This window comes from Siniperca chuatsi, linkage group LG18 (genome assembly GCF_020085105.1).
Source record: "Siniperca chuatsi isolate FFG_IHB_CAS linkage group LG18, ASM2008510v1, whole genome shotgun sequence".
NCBI lineage: Eukaryota > Metazoa > Chordata > Actinopteri > Centrarchiformes > Sinipercidae > Siniperca > Siniperca chuatsi.
Window position 1 is genome coordinate 18,512,645 of NC_058059.1, and position 24,121 is coordinate 18,536,765.

Here is a 24,121-nt window from a genome sequence, read left to right on the forward strand (position 1 = left end):
GTGTCAGAAACAAGGTATAAATGGAGACTGAATCCCAATAAAGATGTTTGAGCTGGAAAAATGAAACCTGGGTTGCTGGGTGGCAGGAGCATTTTGGCCTCTGGCTAAATGGTTGTGTGTCTGTGTGTGTGTGTGATCTACTTGGAGTGTGAATGATCAGACAGCCTTCTCCATTACCTTGTTTCTTACATTGTCATTGATCTGGCTCTCAGTTGCCTCTCCTACATTTTTTTCTCATCTTCATGTCTATTTTGTCTCCTCTCCTCTCCTCTCCTCTCCTCTCCTCTCCTCTCCCCTTTCTACATTTTAGACATTAAGCTGACAGTTTTATCCATCTGCAGCTTACAATAAATGCAATAGCAGATTAAGCTGCAAGTGTTACTGTAGATCACCAACAATACAAGCACCACCAAAAATAGGGAACACAAAAGTCAGAGTGTTAGTGCTCTTACAGCAATCCTTTAACCCTATAGAATAATCATCTTAGAGAAGAGTCTAGGGAAGTTTAATAGAAAAAGTCCTCTCGTCCCCTCTCCTGTCTTCTGATTTCCACTATTCTCCTTACCGCTCTTCTCAAGTGACAAATAAAGCGAGCAGCAACAGCAAGCAGGTGGAATCGTCTTTAGTTTAATCTGTGTGGCGTGTGTGTCTGTGCACGTTTCTGTCGGTGGGAGACAGATGCTTAATATTTGTCATTGCATAGCCCCTCCGTTCCCCAATGTGTGCGTTCGTAGGTGCACATACCTCCTCCCTCACTCGCCCACTTCGCATTGGCTCCCCTCCACAGGCTGCAGACTTTATAATCGATATATATGTGTGTGTGTGTGTGTGTGTGAATGTGCGTGTGTGTGTAATGGAGTGGAATCTGACAGCGATTGTCAGTCATCTCACACGGCTTCGAAATAGAATCTAAAATGGAGCTCCAAAAAGCCCTGCATATGCCTCCACTCATTTATATGTATGTGTATGAGAGCTAGAAAGCATTTGATTAACATCCATCTCTGCATCACCTCTTTCTGAGCCACCTCCGAACAATAAAAACCATTACAGCCACTTTGCTGTACACCAGTGAACGTTTGTCATTCCATTGTGCCGGATAACAACACTGCAAGATTACTTTTGTTCAGTCGTTATTCAATCTTTTATGTTTCCATTCTTTCCAAAGAATTGCTTTGTAACTCATCTTTCATAAACTGGAATCCTGTTTGTGTTTGTTTCATGCCATTTTCAAAGCCCAATTTGCAGGTTTGTTGTCTTGGGTTTACTGACTTAAGCGGGATGTTAAACCACAGTATTGGTGCCATTTAGAGTTTTAGCGTATTTACTTGTGCCTACCTGTATTACACTTTCTCAGTTGTCATTTTGCTGCATGTTTAATGTTTTTTGTCCTTTTCTGGCTTTGCTCACCCAATCAGAGAGCCAGAATCATCTTGTGGACCAATGAGATGTCTCTGAATGTGTACACAAACAGGATATCACTCAACCTGGTCACAAGGGAATAGTATGAAACTAAGAAATTAGACAGGGGCCAACATTTGTTTTGTTTATTGTGATGGAGCACCACGCTTGGGTAATTTTCCAGTCACTGGAAGTTGATTTTCATCATTTACAGGAAAAATGGCACCAAATGGCTTATTTCTTGAAAGGAAAACAAGCCCCATTGAGCCCATATTTAAAGCTAACTGTGTGCAGACACCAGCAGGGAGTATCTAATGACCAACCTATAGACAGCTGATACAAATCTATTAATGCAAACATCATTAATTATGCTTTTGTAAATATGCTGTATACCCAGATTTGATTGATCCGATTGCCTTTTAAGTAATGCATAGTGGAGAAACTAATTTGTTTGTGTGAAATTAACTTAAATGCAAAGTAACAATTTAAGTTCAATGCACAAAATTGAAGTTATTTTTATTTTTTAAAAGGACATCATTTGAATTATATAATTAAGTAACTAGATGATTCCCCTTGACCTATATTGAGTCATAAGTTTAGTGACGTGGTTTTGACTTGATAAAGTGTTAGTTGGAGTAAATGTTTGTTGTTGCACTTTTCTTGTGTTAATCATTGGTTATGATGCTGTTGTAAGCCCACAGTTGTTGTCAGTTACACCAAAAAGATTTCACCAATTAGCTGGGTTATGGTGCAATACATCTATATTTAAAACCAATAAGACAATTTGAGAAGCAGATACATGAAGTAATTCAAAGATAGAATTTTTGGCCTTAACTGAGGAGTTACAGGTTCAGCTCTTTATTAGTGGGTCAAGAAAGGCCCCAGTAGCTAAAGTTTCCACTTGCACTTGAACTTTCAAATGTGCATGCACTCATGCGAAGTGATTCGTGGCAGAATCTGAAAATAAGTTACACCCATGTTTTTCTGTTAGTCAATAATGGATATCATCTTTTTTGCTCAGTTCCAGAGTCATTAAAAGTTTCCCACTGGTGGGAGACGGTTATCAGTTGTTAGTTTGAAATGAGCTATGAAAAAAAAAAAAGAATAAATCCCCAGGATCCCAACAATATATTTTTTCATTTCTTGTTCTGACATTTTCATGCGAATAATACTCACCCACAGGTGTTAAAACTCCTGCTCTGAAAAGATAAAATACCACTGCTATGATCACTATTCAGGGTTCACGTATATTTCATTCTCTTACTCTTGAAGTTTATTCTCTCCGTCAGTGTAGTTTAGGGACTTCTTTCAATTTGGGTGGTTAGATATTTGTCTGAGCAACGCGGGAGACCAGAGTTTCCAAATCCTGTGTGAGAAAAATTATTTTGAATGTTGAATATCTAAGTGCTGTTGCATAAGAGTCTTAAATGAGTTCATGATAATCGGTAGACAAACAGAGCTACATAAACTGCACACAAGCATCCATCTGTGCGTGTTTGGCCACCCGTGTGTATTTGTGTGTGCAGCATTGCTCGTGAATATGCTTTGTCCGCTGTGTATGCACTCGAAGCAGTGTGTGTGGAGTCTGGTGCGAGGAGATGGGATTTTTTCATGTCGTTTCGCTTTTCACTTTACTTTCTATCGTGCTATTTTTCTTTCATTCCGTCCTTTCCCTCCTACTCCTCTTGCTCCTGTTGTCCTAACAATTCTTCATACTCTCCTCATTCTTCATCATGTTTTTTCAGCCTTCTTCCTCATCTTCTTTTTGTCCAACTTCATCTCTGTCTTCATTTTTCCTTAATAACACTGCCTTTTTGTTTTCTCTTTCTCCCTACCTCTATTTCTTCTGTTATGTTTTGGCATTTATTTTGTTCTGACAAGCGTGACCTCACACACAATCTCTTTGGGTGGAGTCTGCATGTCCTCCCCGTGTTACCGTGGGTTCTCTCCGGGTTCTCCGGCTTCCTACCGTTGCATGTGTAGGTTAATTGATAACTCTAAATTGCCCGTATTGAATGAATGTGTGAGTGAATGGTTGTCTGTCCTTGTCTGTGTCTGTGTTCGCCTCTGCGAACCACTGTCCAGGGTGTGCCCTGCCTAAGGCCCGAAGTCACTGGGATAGGCTCCAGTCACCCGCGACCCCTAACGGGGACCAAGCGGTAGAAAATGGATGGATGGAAGCGTGACCTCAACCTTCGAAACAGCGCTGTTACGATATTTCCCCACAGCAGGTCATTAAGATGCAGCCGGGCTGGATGTAAGGTGTGTGCGTAGGGGCCAGGCAGTGCTGATTCTTGGCCAAACCTTTATAATGGATTGCATCGCTAATAAACAATGAAAGGGCTGGAGCAAAGTGCTAGGATTGTGTGTGTGTGTGTGTGTGTGTGTGTGTGTGTGTGTGTGTGTGTGTGTGGGGGGACAAATGGGAAGAAGATGCTAATAGAAGATGCTAATAGTTCTGTCAAGACCTTGATGAGTCAAGTGTTTACTTAGGGCAGCACACACACAAGTGCTCACCTACGCACACAGAAGTGCAGCTTCAATCAGATCTGTACCTCATGGTAGTGATGTTGGGTGATTTTTTATTACCTTTTGAGATTTACTCTACTACTTTGTGTTTGTTTCCATAATTTCCCTTTTCATTGAATTCTAATCTCCTCTTTTTGCACGAGTAATGAAAATAGCCACTTATTCGAAATTACACAGCCACTTACCTAGCACTCACAATAAATAAATAAATGTATTACTTTCTATAATCATGGGTTGTGCGGGTAGTGCCAGTTTCAACAATATAATAAGAATTCAGATGATTACTCAGAAACCACATCAGGCTGAGGGAAATTAAAATATATATATTAACCTTTATTTATTCAGGCAATATTGGCTGGGTCTGTATGTTTCTTTCAGCAATGCTCTGATTCACATCCATTATTGTATGCATATTAACCACTGGGAATTGTCTTGCAAATGCAGCTTTCTGTTGTTGGCCACAGGGCAGCTCCACTGGAGCAGATGGAGGTTCGATGCCTTGCTCAAGGGCATCTTAGAAGTAGTTTGCTGTGGGAGGGGGAGCTGTTAGTCATTTGTGTTTTCCTCCCACATCTGAGAGCTTGAATTGTCAAATTTCCTTTTACACAAGCTCAGTTTTTTTATCTCATATGCTTCTTTTTTTTTTCTAAGTAAAAATCTAAATAATCTATTTCGAAATAGTACTTTATGGGGCTCATGGCCAAATATCTACTTTGAATTTTTGGCTCATTGACATCCGTGCTAAAGCTCATATCTGCTGTAGGCTAAGCTAAGTGAGTTTATATGAAAACAAATGAACTATTGCATTATACACTGAAACAGATTACCATTCAGAGGTTGTCACCGTCCCTGCTTACTCATTGGTGTATCATTCCTCCAGGAAGTTCAGGGCTCTCTGCTGTGTGAAAATAAGAAATGCTGTCATCAGCGTTTACGGGAGGGAGGTAGGGAGGGAGGGAGGGGGAGAGCGGGAGAGCGAGAGATTCACATTCTTCTCAGCTCTTGGGTCTAGTGTAGTAGATAGCAGACTATGCAATCACTGACATGGACCCCTTCACTATCAGTGCATTCACTGTCAGACAGCATTCATTGAAATAGGGAACGTTTACTTTAAGTTCAACTTTGTAATCTCAGATTTCAAAGAGCTAAATGACCTCACAAAATTAAAAATACTCCTAGGAGAAGGAGACAGGGCAGATCTTGCTGGCCAATATATATCAACATGCCACAACCTGAGGGACAGTGAATGACCAACACACACACACACACACACACACACACACGACCACACACACACACACACACACACACACACACACACACTCTCATAAAAGAAAAAATGTTGCAGTGTTTAGTTTTCACTATTTGTATTTTAACTTCAAGTCCACATTTTTTTATTATTATTATTATTATTATTATTATTATTATTGTTGTTGTTGTTGTTGTCCCATCTTACTTATTTGTATTTATTTTAATATCACAATTCTTCTGTTTGTATGTTTTTATTTTACACATGCTTTGGCAATGTTAACATCTGTTTCCCATGCCAATAAAGCCCAATTGAGAGAGAGAGAGAGAGAGAGAGAGAGAGATGGACTGGAAAGAAAGATGGTGAATGACAGAGGTGAGAGCATGTGAGAAAGGTGAATAGAGAAGGACAGAGAAAAGGTGGAGAGGATGACAAATAGGCAGCAGGTGGAAAGGTGCAATGAGAGACATGAATCTAGGGAGAAAGAGACAGACAGCTCAAGTTAAAATGTTGAATTATAGCGTCACTGGTAGAGACAGAAAGTAAGAGAATGGCTGACAGAATGTGTGCCTATAGGGCTTGTGGTGAACAGAGAGAGGTGACTGAGATAATGACTGACTCTCTTGCTCTCCCTGAACACACACACGTATAGACACAGGGTGAGCTTAGATAATGACATCAGTGTAGTGTCAGCGGTGAGTAAGTGGAGTCCTCCAGAATAGTGCTGTTCAGCAATAGGTGACTCTTCCTGAGGCTACTAAGCACACAAGTCTGATATAAGATGATGCCATGAGCGCTCAGCAGGTTTAGGTTCGTGCAGTGCACTCATTATGTTCCGGGGTGCAAATCTAGTTTATGACTTTAACAACAAGACATGCTTTTTTCTCTTCCTTCCTAAGTAGAAGTGTCAGGCTGGACGTTCACCTTGCTGAAGTAAACCGACGCTTGAAGACACATTGCATAATAATCCCCCAAATTATACTGTTATACACAAGTACAAATAATGGGATTTTGATTTAAATAAGAGAAAATAATAGTCTTTGTACATTTATTATGGCATGCATTGGATTCCCCTTCTTTTTCTTTTTTTTTTATAAAAACACACTGCTTTACAAACTTCAGGTTTCTGTTAGCTGTTTGTTTATTTCAAGCTGGGTTTGCTCTATTCCTGAACAAAATGCTTATGAGTTAATTATGTTCTAGATTCAGTATAACATAAAACAACCTCACATACATATCTCTAGCATACTGACTGCTCAGTAAAGAAGCAAACCAAGTTATATTTTAGGAATATTTAAATATTTAATCAATTTCAATTGATTGCCTATTAAGTTACTTTTTGTGGATCTCAAATGTATGCACTTTGTGAGCTCTAGGTGGAATACTGTAATACATTCTTTATAGAATACTCATTGTTGGCATGGTTGTTACCGAAGAAGCATTAAAAATAATAAAAGCATAATTCATTACTTTCATTTTCTTGAGTTCTTTTGTATTGAGCTAGTGAGGCAAGGATGCAAATGTCCTTGAACACACACACACACACAAGACTATTTCAGTCATGTTTTTGCTCAGAAAGAAGCAACAGACACTTAACTGTACTTTAGTGAATGCTCCAATATAGTTAGTATGTTTATCTGGTTACTGAGGTTCTTGGCCATCCAACTTACAGTGCATGTGGGTTTTGTGCATACCTACAGTATGTGTGTTTATGCATAAACAGTGTATATTGTACTAGTGTGTTCAAGGTTTAGTGCATATTTGTGTGCATTTTATCCAAAACTTATATTCTGTTTCCCTTAATGTGCATGTGTGTGTGTGTTACTGTGTGTGCATGTGGCAGTCTTGTATTGTGTGTGTGTGTGTGTGTGTACAGTTTATGTCGGCATGTGCATGAAAGGCCACCCAACTAATAGACAGACCTACATGAAGGCCATAGGAATCAACTCTACAAATAGCCTCCTGTGGTAAAGACCAGTGGACAGTTGAACACAGTATTTGTGTGGTGTACATGTTAGAGTGTGTGTAAGCCCGCTCTATGCTGCTACTGTATCCTCTCTATTTACTAGAGACGTTTAGCAAACAGGTTGAGTAAACATACTGTTTTTAGTTTCCAACACACGCAGGGAAACACTCAGGCTTGCATTCATACACAAACAACACACACAAAGTCTCTCTCTCTCTCTAGCTCACACACACACACACACACACACACACACACACACCACGGCGATAAGACAGAAGGAAAATTTGCGTTCGTCTTTCTTGGTTTCTTGCTCTTCATGCATCTCTCGCTCTCTCTGTCTTTTCAATTTTTTTCACTTTCCATCTGTTCTCTCTGTCTCTCTCTACTTCACACTCTTCTTCTTTCTTAATCTTAGTCTGTTTGTCAATCACATTCTCTCTCCAACTTATGGCCTTATCCACAGTTGCTGCTTATGCCTGAGAGATCAGTAGACTCTAGTTTGGGAGAAAAAAGCAAATGCAGGTATTCCATTTTGAAAAGATGCTGCTGTGCTAATATATTGGAGAAAAACAATAGGATAGAATCAAACATCACCATCCTTGTGAACTAAAATTGTGAAGATGGTGGAATGCCAGGCAGAATAGATTGAATACTAAGACTCAGTTATTCAAAAGTATGTTGCTTTTGAATTCTTGCATATTTGAATCTTGAAAAATACTGTACATCTGTAAGAAGGCAAGGCATGGCAGGGGCAAGGACTAATGCACTGGTGCAGCAAAACATTTGGACAGGGGTTGTTTGAATTTAGCTGTAATGACTATGCAAACTGAGATTACTGTATCTTTAACCACACTGGCAAGGTTTTTGCACTAACTACAAATCAGGTATACTTTACTTCACTTTAATGGCATGCCATACATTTGTATATTGATTTCCGGCCCTCCTGCCTGTCACACAGGCATTACAGTGAACATTCAGATCCCCTTATTTGTTGTCAAGATTATATTATCTTTCTGTGGTTAAGTGGTTTCACAAGGGCTCAGAAAAGGAGACATTGAGGTCCCCTTATGTGTTGTTAAGGTTACATTACCTATGTGTGGTTTGTGGTTTTAGAACCTCTTCCTCTGGTGGTGTCGTTACAAAATATCCAAGATCTAAAAAAATAAAGTACAGCATTTCCAAAGATCTAAAAAGCATAGCATTCATGAACTATGTTGCTGAAAAAACCCTTAGGACAGAAGATCAGCACACATGGGCAGTACGAAAATAATAATGATGTGTATTTGGCAGTTTCTTGCATTTAAAACGCTCCTTTTCATCAGCTAAAGCTTAAATCTCAGTTTCCTCTATTGTAAGGCAACAGTGCTAACCACTCAGGCGCTATTTTAATTCCAACAAACTGGTTTTCAACCATCAATACATGGTATCTTTGCACTACAATGGTGCAAAAACCCAGACTTTCCCAAAGTAGGGATTGAACCTGCCTGTGTGAAAGCCAGGAACCTGCTGGACCCTGTGGAAACCTTCAATAACCGTCATTACTGAAGGAAGAAATGCTTCAGTATTTTCAGTCATGGCAAGAGAGGCTGCCCTGCACGCTGCTCAGAGGAACAGGCAATTATTCCCTATATAACATCAACTGGTTTTGGAAGACAAAAACCCTTCATCACATTGGCCATAAGTAGTGCTTGAACTCGGCTGGTGCAGAGCTCATTATTCAGCTTCTCACAGAAGTTTATGTAGATGTTCAATATCAGTATTACACCATTGAGTCGAATTCAGATTCCGCATTGGTGAATGAATTGTGACTCCATTACCACTGAGCATTCCACTTTAGGGTGGAAATGGAAATAATAGAGATGTACCGTAGCTTTTATTATGACTGAATTAACTACATAATCCGGTCATTGTTCTCTATGGACATTTAATTTATGATCAGCCAGGCACCCATGACACTCGCTGAAATGGTAACTCACCGATTTTATACATCAGTTTGTCTACAAGTCTTGGGGAGAACTACTTCATATGTGGGGGAAAAAAAGATGTATAAAGCCTTTTCTAACTTTTGTGATGGAGGGAGCTGTGTGAAGTCTGATAAATTGCCTCAAGTGATGTCACTTGAGTCAGCGTTGGTTGGGTCTGAAGACTACAAGTTTGAAAATGAAAGAAAATCTGGGCATGTGGAGTTAGAAAGGAGTGAGTTTACCAAACTTCGGTAGCCTGCTCCTCTACTCTGCTTGACGCTAGCGTCTCGAAGCTACATTAGCCACTACTAGCATGGTACTCCAGAATCTCCAAATGAACTGTTGGCAGCAGAGTTGCATTGTGGGCAATGTAGGTGCCAGGTTTTGACAAGGAAGAAGAATGTGTGTGGGAGGGAAAAAGATGAAATCTCTGGTTCTGCTGCATCAATTTTATTTTTTTCCCTTAAAACTGTTCATTGTGAATATGACAATGATATAGGAATGCATTGCTCAATCGGAGGAGTACTCTTTAAAATTGTACCTTTTAAAGGCAAAGGGTGCTTGATGTTTATTGATCATTAATCATGTAACTCGTATGACACAATGCAGCATGTCCTCCAGTATATTCCAAAACTGCACATCTCATTTTGAGGAAAACATTCACGTTTGGTGGTGTGTAAATTTTTTTATAAAAGTATAGTTTTATAAGTTGTAGTTGATTAATCGATCAACATTCATCTTCTTAAATGTGAAACTTTGCTGGTTTAATCTGTTTTACTTTACTTGGAAGTTAAATAATGTATCATTGGGTTTTTGGACTGTTGGCCAGACAAAGCAAGCAATTTGAAAATGACGGGGTTTTTTTTAGAAAATGATTAAGGGATTAATAATCAAGAGATGAATTGGTAATGAAAATGATCATTGCTTTCAGCCCTTACCACGTTTACTTGTTATTCCATTTCAGATTTTACATAATAGGTTGCATCTGGTAGCAGCAGATACTTTTAAATGTTACTTTGTGTTTACCAATATGTATATCACAGAGAAATGAATGCAGTTAACTGCAGGTCAGTAGTATTGAGTTAGGGAAAGGTAGGGCAGGGACATTGTGTGTGTGTGTGTGTGTGTGTGTGTGTGTGTGTGTGTGTGTGTGTGTGTGTGTGTGTGTGTGTGTGTGTGTGTGCAATTCATCCACTATGGGCAAGACCTCAGCTCTGGTTCTGATTAACTCCCTGTAAAAACACCTCTGTTCAGAACATCACAGCCCGTACATCACACTCGCCATCATACACACACACACACACACACACATGCTGCGCAGCTCCTGGAGGCTCCCTGTTCACAAAGGGGAGTCTACACCCATCATTCAAAGCCTCATAGGCCTTAAGAATGCTGACGCACACACGCTCAATCACACACACACACACAGACAGATACAGACACACAAAGTGCTCTGTTTTCTTAGCTTTGATACACTTATAGAGTTCAGAGGTGAGAGGGCTGGAGGTAACACTGTGTTTTTCCAGAGCTTTCTAACCACCTAAATCTGCTTCTACACACACAAGGAGGTCCAGATGGCTGGGTGGAGACAAAAACACTCTCTCACACACATATACACACGCAGTCATGCTCAAATGCAAAAAACCCACACATGATAAGCACTCATACATGCACATCAGAGATATGTTACCTGACATAAGCATGATGATCTATCAGGTTTCAGGTTGTCCTTAGGCTGTTAATGACCCAGTCTACCATTTTTAATAATATTAGGCTTTAATACTAAATCAACTATACACAAACTACCCATACATTATTAGAGACAGTATCTGCCCAGGATGAGCTCATACCACTGCCCCATGAGGTGTACAGTATGTACTAGCAACACAGGTTAGACACTGCAGCTATGTGATGTGGGACTTCCACCAGCACCACAGCAGAAGCAGTGCTGTAATGCATGATACATAGTAGCTGACGTGTTACGGTCCTCTAAATCTCAGCCAGCTGAGAGCAGTCGCATGTGATCAATGGCTGAATTCATCACTGAGCCAAGTGCTGTCATTCCCATGCACATGCACAAGGGTGTGTGTCTACACGTGTGTACATGTGTGTTTATGGACGCGACCCCTGCTACCTCTTGAGTCACGATTGACGTTGTCTTTAGCGAGCAATTATAGCCAGAGCGACTGTGAAAAAGGTCACAGCCATCCGGCTATCAACACTCCTCACCAAATGCCAACTGTGCACATCAGTGGGTGTGTAAGTGTGTGTGTGCTGTACCCAAAATGCCAGCAGACACACTATCAGGCTCGACCCCCGCCCCACACACACACACACACACACACACACACACTTCTGGGTAATCTGCAACAATCCTGCATGATTGATGAGAGAATTAGTGTTGCCAAGCACAGCATTATGGTAATGAGGAAGTTTTATTATTGGATAGGGAGCATGACATTAAAGGTTACAGTGGCAACAGTTATGGGTGATTATGTGTTTGTGTATGTGTCTAAATGTGTGTTTTTGGTCAAAAAGGATCACCTGCAGGATAGTTATTGATGGATGAGGTGCCATTTTTCCTGTTATTATGGTCGTTGAGGTCACAGGCACAGTAAACTCATTAGCATTTGAGATAATTAATGCTGGAATCCATTGTGGATAAACACCTGTCACTTAGTTTAGTCACTGTTGAGGCTTAGATAAATGTTAACTCTCTCCTTAAGCGTTATAAGAAAAAAGGTTGCTCTGAATTTGTGGCTTTTTCTGAATAAAGCTTGAGGTCTTATCTTTTAATACCAAAACAAGACATTTCACTCTTCATCATTAGATAAAGAAAAACCTGCACACAGTCTTTCTTTCCTCTGGTATATTTGTTTACAATGCAGTGGGGGGAGGATTTTCTTGTGGATACTTTTCGTCATTAGAAAGAAACAAAAACTTGAGACTATCACTATTTATTTTCTTTTTTTGTTTTTCTTTACAGCTTTGCCAACTTTTGGAGGAACTTCAGATTATGAATCGTGTTGTGCCAAAAGTGCAATTTTTGATAATTTCTCATTAAATTCCAAAAGAACAGTTTTTGGTTTTACTTTGCTTCTACTGCTGTCAATTAATTTATCTGCAGGAAAATATGTTGTGGGCGTTTTATGTCGTATCCGAAACTTCTATTTCATGCTGCGGTCTTTGGACCATGAAATAACCTTTTTTAAATCAATATTTTGGGTAGTAGATAGTAGATTCTTTCTTAATTTGTTGGAGGTCTTACTGTGAACTGAAACTCTGCTGAGAAAATTGCTTGTCTACATCGGAAAAAACGTTGCTTGTGTATCATTGCCCCAAGGTAGGACAAACGTGTCAGAAGTTAGTCAGTTCATTGAGTGGTGCACAGAACAGGGGTCTTATTTCTGCAGTGAGGATCCTTTTGATGTAAAGTGCACCCCCTGGACAGGATGCCTTACCTCAGAGTTTCAAGGTTTTACTTTTCATGATGATGAAATTAGAATATTCTCCCTGAAAGTATCTGCAGTTATCCACCCTTTCTTCTTGTCCTAGCCAAATTTTCCTGGTGATTCTCCTTCATTTGAGACTTTATCATAACTTTATGTATCTTTTAAAAACTTTTGGATTTGAAGGGACTACTCCTTTAGGAGGCTCTATGTTTTAGCTCCAAGAGAAGTGTTATGTGGCTGCCTGTTTTGTACCGTCCCTGGCTGCTACATAAGGCACTCTTTCCTGTTTATGTGCACAGCCCATTCCTCCAGATGGTGAGTTGTGTTGCTGTGAGTCAGTATATAAAGCAAGCAGGCAGAGAAAGGTGTGATTTTACAGACTTTTAACCTGCTCTATGGTGCCAGACACACTGGTTTCAGCATCTTAAAAACAGGCGACCTCCAATTAGGTCCCAGCAGGATAATGCACCACTGTCTCAGCATCATATACACTTTGATTGCCTTTACCATCCATAAATCTCAATTCAGTACATACCCTAAAGGAATTGCTGAATAAGATAATTTCCTATAACCTTTAAAAGTTAAATAATTTGTTTTGATTTTATGCTTTTGTCAGAGCAGGTGCAATTTTTCTTACGTGATGGATATTTCACTTTGAAACACTTCTCCTGTACATTTGATAGCTATGGTTGATTTTCCCGAGGGTTGTAAACTTTTCTCTTGTTATAAAGCAGAGAGCTCATTTACTACCCAGGAGGATGCTTCTCTTTATTTTCTCTGCAGACACATTTGTAATGAACTATTTTATTTCTGACAGCTTGCTCACAGTGGAATTTCGCCGTTTTGTTTTTGAGAGAAGAGACACAGAGAGAATAAAAGTGTATGCTTATGTATTTCTTGCGTCTATACTTAAGTCATTTATTTTATGGTTTTACCGAATGTGGATTATAAAATTATTTAGCAAGAAGAGGCCACTGAAACTTACTGATTGAACATATGGCTGTTAGTGGACACAAAGTTTTTATTTCAAGGGACAAACCTCCAAGCTTTCCATTACAGGATGTTCTTTTGTGCCATTTGGCCAACCAATGTTCCTGTGTGATTTTAGACGTTTCACATTGTGAGAGAAAAACCACCAAAGAAAGAAAGAAAGAGACTATGTATGTGCATTTCTTTAAGAGAATGATGCCTTCTATCGTCACACACACACACACACACACACCCCGGCCCGCCTAGTGTATTTCCCTCCTGGCTTTCCAATTTAAATGCAAATGTTCCGAAATCGGACTCCACAAAGACGCAGAGGCAAAATCATTTGACGCAGCGATGAATTATATATTTTAATTAAGCAGCCAAAAGAATCACGCCTATTCAGCCCTTTCCCCTCCAATAAGAAATGAATAAATAAATATGGAGGAAGAAGAATAAGAATAAGAAGGGAATAAATGGGAGGGTCAGGGGAGCGATGGATGGATGCATAAAGGGAGGAGGGTTTGTATTGAGTTTGTGTGATTGCAGCGCTAACCGCCCGTGGGCTGTCATTATGTGAGCGATCTGAAGCTGTCAGATTTCAAAATTGTATTGTTTGCTGATAGACGGGCTAAATACCCCCACAGTTACAACCATATACACACATACACACTAGAGCGTTTGCACCCAGAGAATCCCAAATGCATGCAAACACACACACACCATTTGGATTTTGATGGGCAAACCAGCACTTGAAGAGCAGAGATGGGGATTGTGATGCTCTGACAAGGGATGCAATTTTAATTTCACCCCCTGTCACTCTCCTCAATATCTGCTCAGATGAAATACATATGAGCTGCCAATCACTCACACTTACAAATAGACACACAAGCTCACACACACAAACACACACACAGTCTATCACTCAATCATATGCATGTATGCAAACTTTCCGTTACTATTTCTATCTTTCGAAGTCACAGGTGCACACACACAAAGACTCATCTTTTAATGTATTTAAAGCTCAAATACAGACTCTTTCCCTTTTTAAGGTAGCGACTCTTCAATATAATAATATATATAATAATATATTGTATGTGATGAAACAAAGATGCCCTCTTCAAACCTCTGTAGCACTACGTTGTGGTTAAATACTAAAGTATGTGAAATGCCATTATTAAGGTGATATAGGTCAGCTGTGTGACAAAATACGTTAGTCAGTGTGAATGAAGCAAAATGCAAAGTCTGTAAACCCAAACTCCAAACATTCAACAACAATGCTCCCATCCCATATTTTATATTTTCCACCTAAGAGATTGTGCTTTTAAGATGAATTGTTGTAATCAATATCCAATCCACATAATCTAGTTTACATGAAAGAATAACATCAGAAAATGACAGTAAACACCACTTTATCAGCTTAAACACCACTTTAGCAACACAACTGTATCAGTATCCATGGTGACAGATGTTTCTCGGACAGAAGTGCATTTCCTAGTTTGCCTGTTTATACCTTGTCATCCCCCCTTTAACACTAGAACCGCCAGCGGGTAAAATTTACCCGCGGCTGTTTTTTGATTGTATATAACTTTGTTTTCCCAAGTCCCCCAGTCTTTGAACTTTTCCTAAAAGTGTGTTATGTAGCACCCCCTATTGTTAAAAATTATCCAGATAAAGCCAGATTAAAAAAAAGGGCATTTATACCTATAAGCGCCTATAATTTACCCCAATAGAGATCACAGCCATTTTCATCCTATTGAGTTTGCGCATTTATTAACATTCTATTGGCAACACCTTTTGTCTACTACTGTGCATGACAGAGCTGTGTCAAGTCATTGGCTAACCTTCAATATGGTTAAGAGAAAGAGAGTTTTGAATGCAAAACAGGCATTAGACTTGCTCAGTGCATTGCGTGAAGGAGACTCTGATGGTGGGGGGTTTCAGGACTGAGCGACGTGTCCTGGGTTGATTGACGGGTCATTATCTGACAGTGATCCAGAGCCTTCACGAAAAGTGAGGCAAAACTATTATACTAAAATGATCAAATGTAGCCTATAAACATTTATGAAATAGACTTAGTCTAAAGTAGTCTTTCTCTCTGTCGCAGGTGTCTTTTGTGGTCCCTTCAGGTGGTGTGTGGCTCCCTCATTATGTGTTTTTGTACCTGAGGAGAGTAGGAGTTTTCGACTGCAGTGTAGACCTATTGTTTAGCAAAAGCGATCATACGGCTATCCTTCCCATTAACGTCTGTGGAGAGCAGACGCGTTCAAATACCATGCATCACATTGAACAGTCATGACGCCACCATCGAGGCGCAGTTTGGTTAGGTTTAGGCACCAAAACTACTTGGTTAGGTTTAGGAAAAGATCACGTTACGTATGTGACGTAGGTTAAATACGTGACTTAAGTAGCACTAGTAAAATTCGTTACGTAAATTATGTAACGTAAGTTAAAATAAGTCACCGTTGCCTTTTTGTTTCACACAGGACTCGAACAGCGGTCTCCTGGGTGAAAGTCCTGTTTGTTTGAACCATCCATCTACCCCAACCACCACCTTACGCGGTTGTTACTCTGCACAATAAGCAGTCCAGCACGCAAATTTGGACTTTGGCGTATGCACTGCACACAATTTGACAGAATAAAAGATAGAAGAGAACAGGCTGCTACAACATAGGCAGCAGTGGCAATGTACACCATGTACATTTTTGTTCTGTGTCTCATGTGGGTAAAACCAGCATTTTGTTTATTTTTCATAAGGAGAAACTTCTTCAGAGCTATCTTAATGATTTCTAATGAAAATCTTCTCCTAATTACTTTGTGTTGCTTTGACATTGAAAAAACACAATTTATTTTATTTGAAAAGCCCAGAATTATTTAACGAATGAATAATTTAGATGCGAAAGGTTTATTTTTCCAGATACATTTAGTTCTGCAGTTTTAAGAAAACTTTTCTTTATTCTTTACTGTAACAAGCTGCTTGAGTGTCAAAGTTTTCCTTTTTAATACACCATTAGTTTGGTCGTTCATGAAAACATTTCCTGCTTTGTTTAATGACTGTTTTATTGCCTTTTGACATTTTAGTCGGACTGTAAAAGCTTTTTCGTGTTCTTCTTTCGTGCTCAGCTGTACTTGCAGATATGTTTCTTTCTTTCTGAGAAGCTTAGACATGGTGTAGTGGTGTTCATGTTCGACCTTAACAAAGAGACAGAAGGAGTGAAGGATATAATATGAGGGAGGGAAATGGTGAGATACGTACTGGCTGTACTGAAGAAAGTGAGAAAGACTGAGAGTGAAATGGTAAAAGAAGAGTGGAAAACAGTAGAAGGAGTAAGAGCGGAAAAAAAAATAGCTGAAGCTAAACAAAGACCAAGAGGTAATGGGAGATGACAGTTGTTTGCAACAGCTGGAGTCTTGCATCAAAAGAACAAGGAAACTCACTTTCCTCTCTTTGCCTCTATTTAGAGCACTCACTCTGTTCTCCACATGCAGACATACTCACTGCAAGTCTCAGCAGCAAGCAGACCCTTAGACAACCTTTGTCTGTAAGAGAGCCAACTATCTCTCCTCACTGAACAGAGAGGAGACGGAGGAACAGCCTAGAGAGAGAAGAGGGGGTGCAGGGAGAGAAAAGAGAGAAGAGAGAGGCCACATTTTAATGGGAGGATCTGGGTTCAAGCCGCCTTGTTGGCAGGCATCCGCCCTGCTCAAGTGTCCTTGAACACGATGGTGAATCCCTACGAGCTCCAATAGTGTCGTTATGTTGAAGCTGATCCTGACCTCTGACCTTTCAACCCCTAGTGGAAGCGAAACAGCAAAAAGGCATTTTCTCAATAGGTATCATCTTAAAAGCTGATTAAATAACACACAAAAACAGAAATGTAAACATTTTAGGGGAAGTTGCATGAGGGGACTATTTCTTGGTGAACAATAATTGGATGCTGTGCCTGTTATCACAGCAAGGTTTTTTTTCTACACAGAAGTTTGGACAGAGTGCTGAGATTTACTGTATATCTAGCTTCTTAGCTCACTCTCCGAACAAAAGCAAATTAGTGTATTTGCCGAAATGTTAAAATGATTCCTTTTTTAAAAGAGAAAAGGGGATGTTTAAAAAGCAAGAAAAAAAAAGAAAGAAGGAATGACTGAAATACAGGGAACAACAACATGATCAGACAAAAGCATGAAAGTATGAGAAAGCAAGACATGAGAGGACCTTTCACGTCCTCCATCTTACCTTACCTTTTATAAACAATAACTACTTAGATGTTAAACTTCAGCTTAAGTGTTTTATGCAACAATGAGGCGACGAGATTCCCATGAAGTATTGCTGTTTTAAATGAAAGCTGTGCGTTTATTATGGTGTGCTATACCTTTAAGAGCTGCTGGCCATAGCCCATCCCAGAGAGGATGGACCCATTAGGCTGATGAACAGAAAGACAGAGAGAAAGAGGGAAAGAGAGAGAGAGGGGGGGGGTTATACAGTCAAAAGGACAACAACAGTGAGAGAAGTAAAGAAAGGGATGCCATTTGAATTACGGGAGTTTGGCGAGTAGGAAGGAAACAGCAAAGGCCACTCAAGGGACCATAGTGAAAGGAGATAGAAAGACACAGAGATACGGAGAGAGGACAGGAAGCAGCTATCTCTCTATCTCTTCCATGGTGTTGTAGGCGTCTATGGGTCTGTCAGTCAATCAGGACGACAGGCGGACACACACACTCGCCGGCTCTCTGTCTCTCGCACGCGCTCATACTGATGACTTTGCTGTGTGTGTGTCTACAGATGGCAAACCTTGTGACATCGCTGTGCTGTGTAGTTCTGGCCGCGGTGGTGGTAGCCTACGCTCAGAGACGCAGTCAGCTTGGTGAGTATGCATTTTATCTCCTCCTTCATTATACTGTACCTCTTCTCTGCTGAGGCCTGTACTCTGCTTCGTCTTGTTTTATCTTGTCTGGTCAACCCTAGTGTGCTCTTCTCTTTTCTCAAAAAGTAAATACTGTTTGACTCTCTCTTCCACTCAACTTTTCTGTAGTCCTCTCTGCTCTTCTTTGCACCTCTCTACTGAATTATTTCTGCTGTCCTTACTGACTTGCTGCACTACTCTGCTTGGTGCTACTGATGCTCTACTACATTCTACTCTACTATGCTCTACTTTTTTCAACCTCTCTCAACTCTGTCCTACTCCACTTAAATAATGTCACCTCTTCTGTGCGGAAGTTGTGTTCTTTCTGCTGTAATTGAATGGTTTCTGTGTTTATGATATGTGGCTGTCAATGTATACTGTATTGACACAGCCAGTGATCTTCCCTTTTTGCATAAACTTGATTTTATGCTGCTCGAGGTACTGTAAAGAAATCTTTAACTATTTTTTATTTTGTTTTTGTTGTTTTTATCGTTATTTAGTTGACCACTTGGGGAAGGTAAGATTTATTGTGCGTTTCCGGATGTTAGCTGTGATTTTGCTGTGTGTCATTTGGGCAGTTTGAGCTACAGTAGCTGTTTACTCGCTGTGCAGTCAAAGGTGCAGCAGAAAAATGGAAATGTACCTGTGAGATTGCTTGCTGTAGGTGGAATTCACTTTTCCTCACTCACTCACAAACAGAGAAGCAATAGCTGGCCAAATCAGCTTGCCATGCCTCACTGCATGGTGCTAATATTTTGGCCACATTACCAAGGCTACCTCCATCACAAATAAGGGTTCAACAAAGAAGCCAGTCAGGTCAACTGATGATCATGAGCATGTTTCAAATGATTTGTGTAATGAGGTTTTGAGGTAGAAAAGAGAAGCTAAAAAGATCTAATCATAAGATCATAATGCAGTGCGAGTTCACACAAGATGCATGACCATAAATTTGACCGTGTGTGTAAATGGTGTGTGTATGTGTGTGTGTGTGTGTGTGTGTGTGTTTAACAGGGGAATCAATTTGTCACTTAACTTTTAGTAAAGAGTGGCCTTGGTTTATTAGCCAGTGAGGTTGGGCTTTTTAAGTCAGCTGACCCAAAAAAAAAGAATCTAAGGAAGTCAATAAGTCCCCAGTGACGCACATCACTATGTCACGAGGGTCATACACAGACACGCACACACACACATACACACACACGCATAAACAGAGCAGAAATGTCTTAGGAAATAGGAATGTTGTATTTGGGGATTAGGTGAAAGCAGCAGAGAATGGACATGGAAAGGAAAACAAAAGAGAAGTGGATGGAAAAATTGAGAAAATAGAGAAATGATGGAAGGCAAACAGACACATTGAAAATGAAAGTCAGGAGGAACTACAATTGATGTTTGATTGGAAAGCGTGCAGGATAAAGCACTGAGAGAATGAGAACTGTGCCCCAAACAATTCTGTATGTGTGGAAGATGGAAACCCTACTTTTTCTTTAAACAGTCCTCAAATAATCATGAATTTACTTCAGTAGCAGCTATTAGCTATGATGGGCTTTGATGTCTCTTATTTTATATTAATGCAACTTTTGCAAGATTTATATCAGTATAGGATTAAGCTGTTTTGTACTGATCAATCCTTATCTATTTATTTTTTGCTGTTCAGAAAAGCAGAAAGAAGCTGAGGTTGAGAGAGTAAGCAAAGTAAAGAGAAAAAGTTAAAAGTGGTACACTTAAGGGAATAACAGACAGGGATAGAAGGAGGAATGAATAACATGAATAGAAGAAAGAGAACTGTCAGTTCTGTCTTTGGGAAGAATTGTGTGTGTGTTAACATTGTAGTGTAGCTGTCTATCACTTGCTTTTGTTTTTCGTGCTACATAGAATCAGTTGCCACATGCATGTACACCTACAAACAACACAAATGCACATACTTAGAAATACTGTATGGTGCACAAATGCCTATATAGTATGGCAAGATATCATACACACATATGCAAAACCACATAACAACAATAGTATCACTGGTATGTACATTTGCACCCAAAATCTTATGCAAACACACACACACGTTTACACACCCTTATACTCACACAGAGTATAAGGGTCTTGAAAAGTGCCTTGTTTCTCTGACAAATTGCTAGCCAGTTTGATTGACAGGATTCCCTGGGGTATGCCCCACTTGGAAGAGAGTGTAACACACACACACACACACACACACACACACACACAGTCAGACCTAACAAGAGAGTTCATCCTCCTTCTATCCCTCTGTACTGACTCAATTTGTATAAAATGCACAAACAGAGGAAGACACACACTGTCTTTGTGTGTACTTGTGTGTGTGTGTGTGTGTGTGTGTGTGTGTGTGTGTGTGTGTGTGTGTGTGTGTGAGAGACATGGAGTGTATAGGAAATCCATCTGAGATTGTATAATTAATGACAGCAGTGCATTGCCGAACAAAGACAATAGGAAACACACAGAAAACATACACAGACTGAGTCAAACAAATAGATAAAAGCTCCACAAAAACAGAAGTCAATGTTGCCTGGAAGGAGGAGAGATGGAAAGTGAAAGAGAACTGGACAAGGGAGAGAAAGACACAGAAACATGACAGAAGGACAGACAGGGAATGATTTGTTGGATGGGTCTGACACAGGACTTTCACCCAGGAGGCCGCTGTTCGTTTCCCGCGTGAAACCAATAGTCAACGTTGACTTTTTTTTTAACTTAGGTAACTAACATACCTATTTTAACCCAAACTATGATCTTTTCCCAAACCTAACCAAGTAGTTTTGGTGCCTAAACCTAACCAAACTGCGGCCGTTTCACAACATCAACCACGTGTTTTATTTTGAAAGTCTAACCGGATGTTGCATATTTATTATTGCTAACTTGACCGCGGAGCCCTGCACATGCAAGACTAATGCTAGGGGGGTACGTAGAGCGTCATAGTTTGAAGCGTAGGGCCACGGACCAAGCTGCCGTAATTGACAAGTTGGGAGTAAAAACGTGTTGGTAAAAAAGCATTGGATTGAACACATTCATTAAGAAATACCCTTTTGAGAGTTGATTGATATTAGGAAAGCTGTCATCCCTTTGTGTCAAGTAAATGTTGGACATATTCCATGCTTTCGTTCAACTATTCATTTAAAGTTTTAAACCCCCCCCCCAAACATTATGAATGTGACTGGTACTCTTTGTCCATACAATTTGTGCACCTAAAGCTCAGGAAAATAAACATGGGGGGAAAAAAACAAAACTATGAAATGTAATAAATCTACTACTACTACTAAATTTGCATTAGTTACAATAATTCTACAAATGCTACTTCTGGGACATGTAATTAGCCAGATATTTAATTGACAAATGTCTCTATATGTCATTAAAAGTGTATTTATACCAGTATTGCATCATTGCAAGCAAGCAAGACTTTTCCCTCCAAGTAGAGGAACTTTTTTTTTCTGGAACTGAGGAAAGTTTATTGAATGTGCCATTCAGTTTCCATTCAGCTTTTGTAACGTGATTCATGTTGACTCAAATAAAAAACTCTGAGACGGAAGCCCTAGCAACGGAAATGACAGTCCCTTAATAAAACATCACATGAAACAACAGAGGAAAAAGAAAATAATTGAAAGCTATGAACCCGCAGAGAGAAAGGAATTGAGACTCAGAGGTCATGCCAATTAAGCTTCCTTGTATGTGAATTTGATTTTTGATTGCCAGTGAAAAATGCGAGACGATGAGGTGGTTAGAGGGGGAAAGACATTGGGTGGGTGGAAAAGACACAAGACAGATATGGGGAAAGACATGAGAGAATACAGAACAGATGACAGATGAGTGAGACATGAGAGTGAGAGCGTGGGAGACATGGCGTCAGAGAGGGGTAATTCTGATAATAGTCAGTTATTCAGACAGTTTTTCACAGTATATTACTTATACACATACAAAATCCCTGTTATCCATATGAAAAAGCTTCACTGCTAACATCAATAGTAAAGAGTGCAACTGTCAACATGAATTTCCTGGAATATTTACAGGTTTTAACATCTGTGTTAACTGTGAAGTATTTCCTTGCTGTCCTTCAGCTAGATGCTGAATGTCAGCTAGTACCAGACATTCTGTGCTGCTCTGCTGACCCTGACCTCTCAACCTCCCTGTAGTTGAGGAGGAGGAGAGAAAAATCCCCTCGAGGATCAATAACGTAATTTTTATTCATAAGAATTAGATAGAAAGCAGATTGCACTGCCAGCAGAACAGAAGTTTATGAAAAATAGAACATGGTTTTAATGCAAGTAAACAGGATAATCACATTATTTGACATTGAATTGACAAAAAGACCAAATCAACTCTATTATATGCTCTCATTTGTTTTTCAACATAATTTTAGCTCTTTAGCAAAAATGTTGCACTAACTTCACGAAAGCCATATCTGTTACACAACAGTGCTTTTATGGCTTGTTTAAACTGTAATTAAAGTATTCAACTATTTAAAAAAAAGTATTAATTAATGGTTAAAAGCATAGATTAGCCTGTTCAATTATACATTTTATAGTTGTCTTCAAAGCAATGATGTAAAAACACAATAAAACTATAATAAAGGGGTCAAGAAGGCACCCAAGTTTTCAAACATCTATGTCTGATGGTACTGTAGATTATAAACTCCACATCTGCTGCTTTAAAGCAGACCATCCATCCATCCATTTTCTTATTCCAGCATGCATTAGGCAAAAGGTGGTCTATACCCCTTCACTGCAGGGTAACACACTAGAGGTCCTAACGAGTCCACTTGGTTCCTGGAAACCAAGACCCAATCTGGAACCTTCAATTATATTCACTGCAGTTGGGTCCACATAGGGTCCTGTTCTATTGCTGCAGGTCTTTGGTCTGTGTGTCAATATGTCAAATACCCGAGTGGATCCAGGCGGACTCGCTATCAGCTCTGATCATGTGTTACTTCTTGTTTTTGAAAGTTTTTTCTATGACACATGTATGGCTACGCTTTTCGACCGCTTTAACTCATTAATTTGTGGCTCGTCATGCTGCTGCCAGTGTTGATGTTCTCTGTGTATTTGTGTCAGTTAAGGCCAACCTCATTTTGGAGTCTAATTATAATTGGGTCTATTTCGGACCAGTTTCGACTGTCCTTAGGTCCCTTTTGGATCAAGTCATTTTGCATGTTGGTTTCACATAGCTTTTCCACAGGACTGTTCCCAATCAGGTCCATGACCTTTAAAGTACATTTGCACTCAACAGGTAACCAACAGGTACTTGGGCTTTGAAAAAAGAGAATCCCTGCTTATGGTACATCTTCACACATAGACAAAGTTCAAAACTGGATTTTCATATGGAACAAACACATTACTCATGGCTGCTCTGGATGTCTCTGTTTCTTCCAGATTATTCTATTCCAGTGGTGATACAATCACTCACATTACATACAAAGTGAATCCTCTCATGCATTGAGAACCTGAAGATTGATCATATACATGGACAAAATGAGCCTTATTTTCTTGCGCTATTTGTCTTAATCCCATTTGGTCTCTCTCTGCATCTTTAATAATCTCTCTCTGTTTTCCCTGATTCCTTCTTCATCCTTCTCTCTGTGTTTCTCTCTATCTCATTTTAATCCCGAGATATACCAGAAATTCCTAACCAAAGCAATATAATGTCATTAATCGGGCGCCTTAGACAGTAAATACAAAGAACAA

At 39.7% G+C, this 24,121-nt stretch overlaps 1 protein-coding gene across 2 annotated transcripts in view; it reads left to right on the forward strand.

The window, feature by feature from the left end:
• cntfr (ciliary neurotrophic factor receptor) overlaps positions 1–24,121 on the forward strand; it is a 237,648-nt gene that overhangs the window by 76,761 nt on the left and 136,766 nt on the right. For both annotated transcript variants that reach the window (XM_044174038.1, XM_044174039.1), the window contains one exon: positions 18,305–18,386. In XM_044174038.1, coding sequence (XP_044029973.1) covers positions 18,305–18,386 — 82 coding nt within the window. The remainder of the gene's footprint in view (positions 1–18,304; positions 18,387–24,121) is intronic.